The sequence below is a fragment of the Lygodium microphyllum genome, chromosome 14 (genome assembly GCF_053477565.2).
Source record: "Lygodium microphyllum isolate KBCC chromosome 14, Lygodium_microphyllum_v1.1.10, whole genome shotgun sequence".
Taxonomy (NCBI): domain Eukaryota; kingdom Viridiplantae; phylum Streptophyta; class Polypodiopsida; order Schizaeales; family Lygodiaceae; genus Lygodium; species Lygodium microphyllum.
In genome coordinates this window covers 146,132,281-146,134,248 of record NC_141148.1, presented here as the reverse complement: position 1 = coordinate 146,134,248, position 1,968 = coordinate 146,132,281, and the positions used below count along the sequence as shown (strand labels likewise).

At 41.7% G+C, this 1,968-nt stretch overlaps 1 protein-coding gene across 2 annotated transcripts; it reads right to left on the bottom strand.

Annotated features, from left to right (window-relative positions):
• Positions 1 to 314: 314 nt before the first annotated feature.
• LOC148026206 (uncharacterized) lies at positions 315 to 1,446 on the bottom strand. 2 transcript variants are annotated; one of them, XM_087692212.1, is made up of 2 exons: positions 1,233 to 1,446; positions 315 to 926 (listed from the first exon to the last, which is right to left on the bottom strand). In XM_087692212.1, exons 1-2 carry the CDS (start codon positions 1,336 to 1,338, stop codon positions 604 to 606), a joined length of 429 nt encoding a protein of 142 aa, XP_087548338.1. In that variant the 5' UTR covers positions 1,339 to 1,446; the 3' UTR covers positions 315 to 603. The 2 variants fall into 2 exon arrangements, with proteins under 2 accessions (XP_087548338.1, XP_087548339.1); XM_087692213.1 differs by having other exon boundaries at positions 315 to 923; positions 1,233 to 1,435.
• Positions 1,447 to 1,968: the final 522 nt, after the last annotated feature.

Genomic DNA, 1,968 nt, shown 5'->3' with positions numbered 1-1,968 from the left:
CACCAACTCTTAGATAAGGGCCTTCAGTTTTCACAAGCCTGTCGAATGCAATCTACCCTTCCATCCATGCACCTTACAACCAATCACTGCCGGACTGTGACTAAGTTTTGTGGGTGCACAGAAATCTGCGAGTGCGTTCAATGGGCATGGCGTATTTGTTCTCATATAATGAGATTGTGACAGAAAATGCATGTTGCAACTATCAAACATCTCAAAAACTAGTCGCAAATTTGAAAAACAAGCCTACTACTGTCTACAATATGTCTCAGTTATCACAGCAATGCTAATCAACAGCCCGGTTTGGGGATAAGACATTTTGGTAATGAAAAAGAGCAGAACTTTCTCATTTTGATGGAGGAACATAAAACGTTCCACTTTGGTTTGGATTACAGATAAGTTATCTTGAATCACTCATATATCATAACTTCCTTGATGTATAACAGGATGAAAGTCCCCCTTCATAAGGATACAAGACAAGCAGCAACACCTGAGTAGTGCATCAGGACCAATTTCCCACTGGCCACTGATGATTCCTGTCATTGCAAGAAAATCACAGTCATCCATCCCCAAATTTTACTCAGCTACATGCTTCCAAAGTGCTCATCATACATTCTTGAGCTTCGCCATCTTGGAAGGAGGCCACCTCCCCTTCTTCCTCATGTGCCGTTTCCGCACCAGTCTCTTCCTTCTAAGCTCCTCACGTTTTTTTTTCTTCTTCAAGAGATCAGATTCAAGCTTAAGCTTCAAAGCATCATCCTTAGCAGACTTTTCTTCTTCTGCACCTGTGTCTGCTACTAGAGCTTCTACAACTGCATGTACAGATATGCTATTCTCCTCCTTTTGCACCAACAAGGGAGAAGAGACACTGGCCACTAATGTGGAATCGGCCAGAGCAGTCTTCTGAGTTAGGGAGCAGACCCTGGCTGCTAAATAGACAAAAGCAAGGATGAGATCAAAACAGATTCTAATAGCAGTGCAGAATAACATATATTAAAATGCGATGGCTATTCAAAAGAAGGATGCTTGACAGATATTATCCCGTAATCCAATGGCGATTGCACATGAAGCGCTCAAAAATGAACATATGCAAAAGGATTCATGCTCTGATCACCTAGAAGCTCGGACGTCATAACGAGTTCAAACTTCTAGGAACTCAGACATCGTAAAACAGGTCTACACTTCCATCTCCCGCACAACCAAGCCAAGAAATGGACGGAGAAAGACGTAGATACCTGAATGATGATAGGATGGAAGACGGGACCCTGCGATGTAGGAGGAAGCCCGCGAGGAAGACAGGCAGAAAGAAGAGACGCCCGCCATAGCCACGCTGCTCGTCATGCTGTGCCTCCCTCTGTTCTCTCTCTCACAAAGATAAGGCCATTCGGAAGACGAGATTTCTTTACTTTTTGCCAAGCTAATTGATCCATATGTGTAGCATACGCTTGCGTCCTCATATCCATGAGGTTCCACGGAAAACATTTGTAATGCAAACTAATAATACAAGTGTCTCCCTACTCCATCTACACTATATTATTACTATCTAGCTATTACTCTTGAGTCTGGTTGGTGTATTTGCAAAGCTCGTGAGGCTAAGTATTGTGACATCTCGTACCGTGACTTCGCCAATAAAAATATAATTTGACAAAAACATTTTGCATATATCAGAGCCTTGTGCGGTGGCTTCCGTTTGCTATATAACAAAACATGCTTAGCATACAACAGACAACGTGCTTTGCACAGAATGATGCATTTTCTAACGCTACTTGAATATATAGCACAAATTCTTAGATAATGAATGTAGATCTTATGCGAGTCAAGCATTTCATACTTGCTATATCTTCATTTTTGTAAAACCTTCAAACAATGCATGTTAATGACACTCTGTTGGCCCCTTATTGTCAATTAAGGTTTGTGCAAGAACACAACATTACAATGCTAGCCATGCCTCAAGATCTTCATTTTTTTGGG

Coding starts and splice junctions, on each gene's coding strand:
- LOC148026206 (XM_087692212.1), bottom strand. CDS start 1,338: ATGACGAGCAGCGTGGCTATGGCGGGCGTCTCTTCTTTCTGCCTGTCT. Junction 927..1,232: donor TCCATCCTATCATCATTCAG/GTATCTACGTCT, acceptor TTGTCTATTTAG/CAGCCAGGGTCTGCTCCCTA.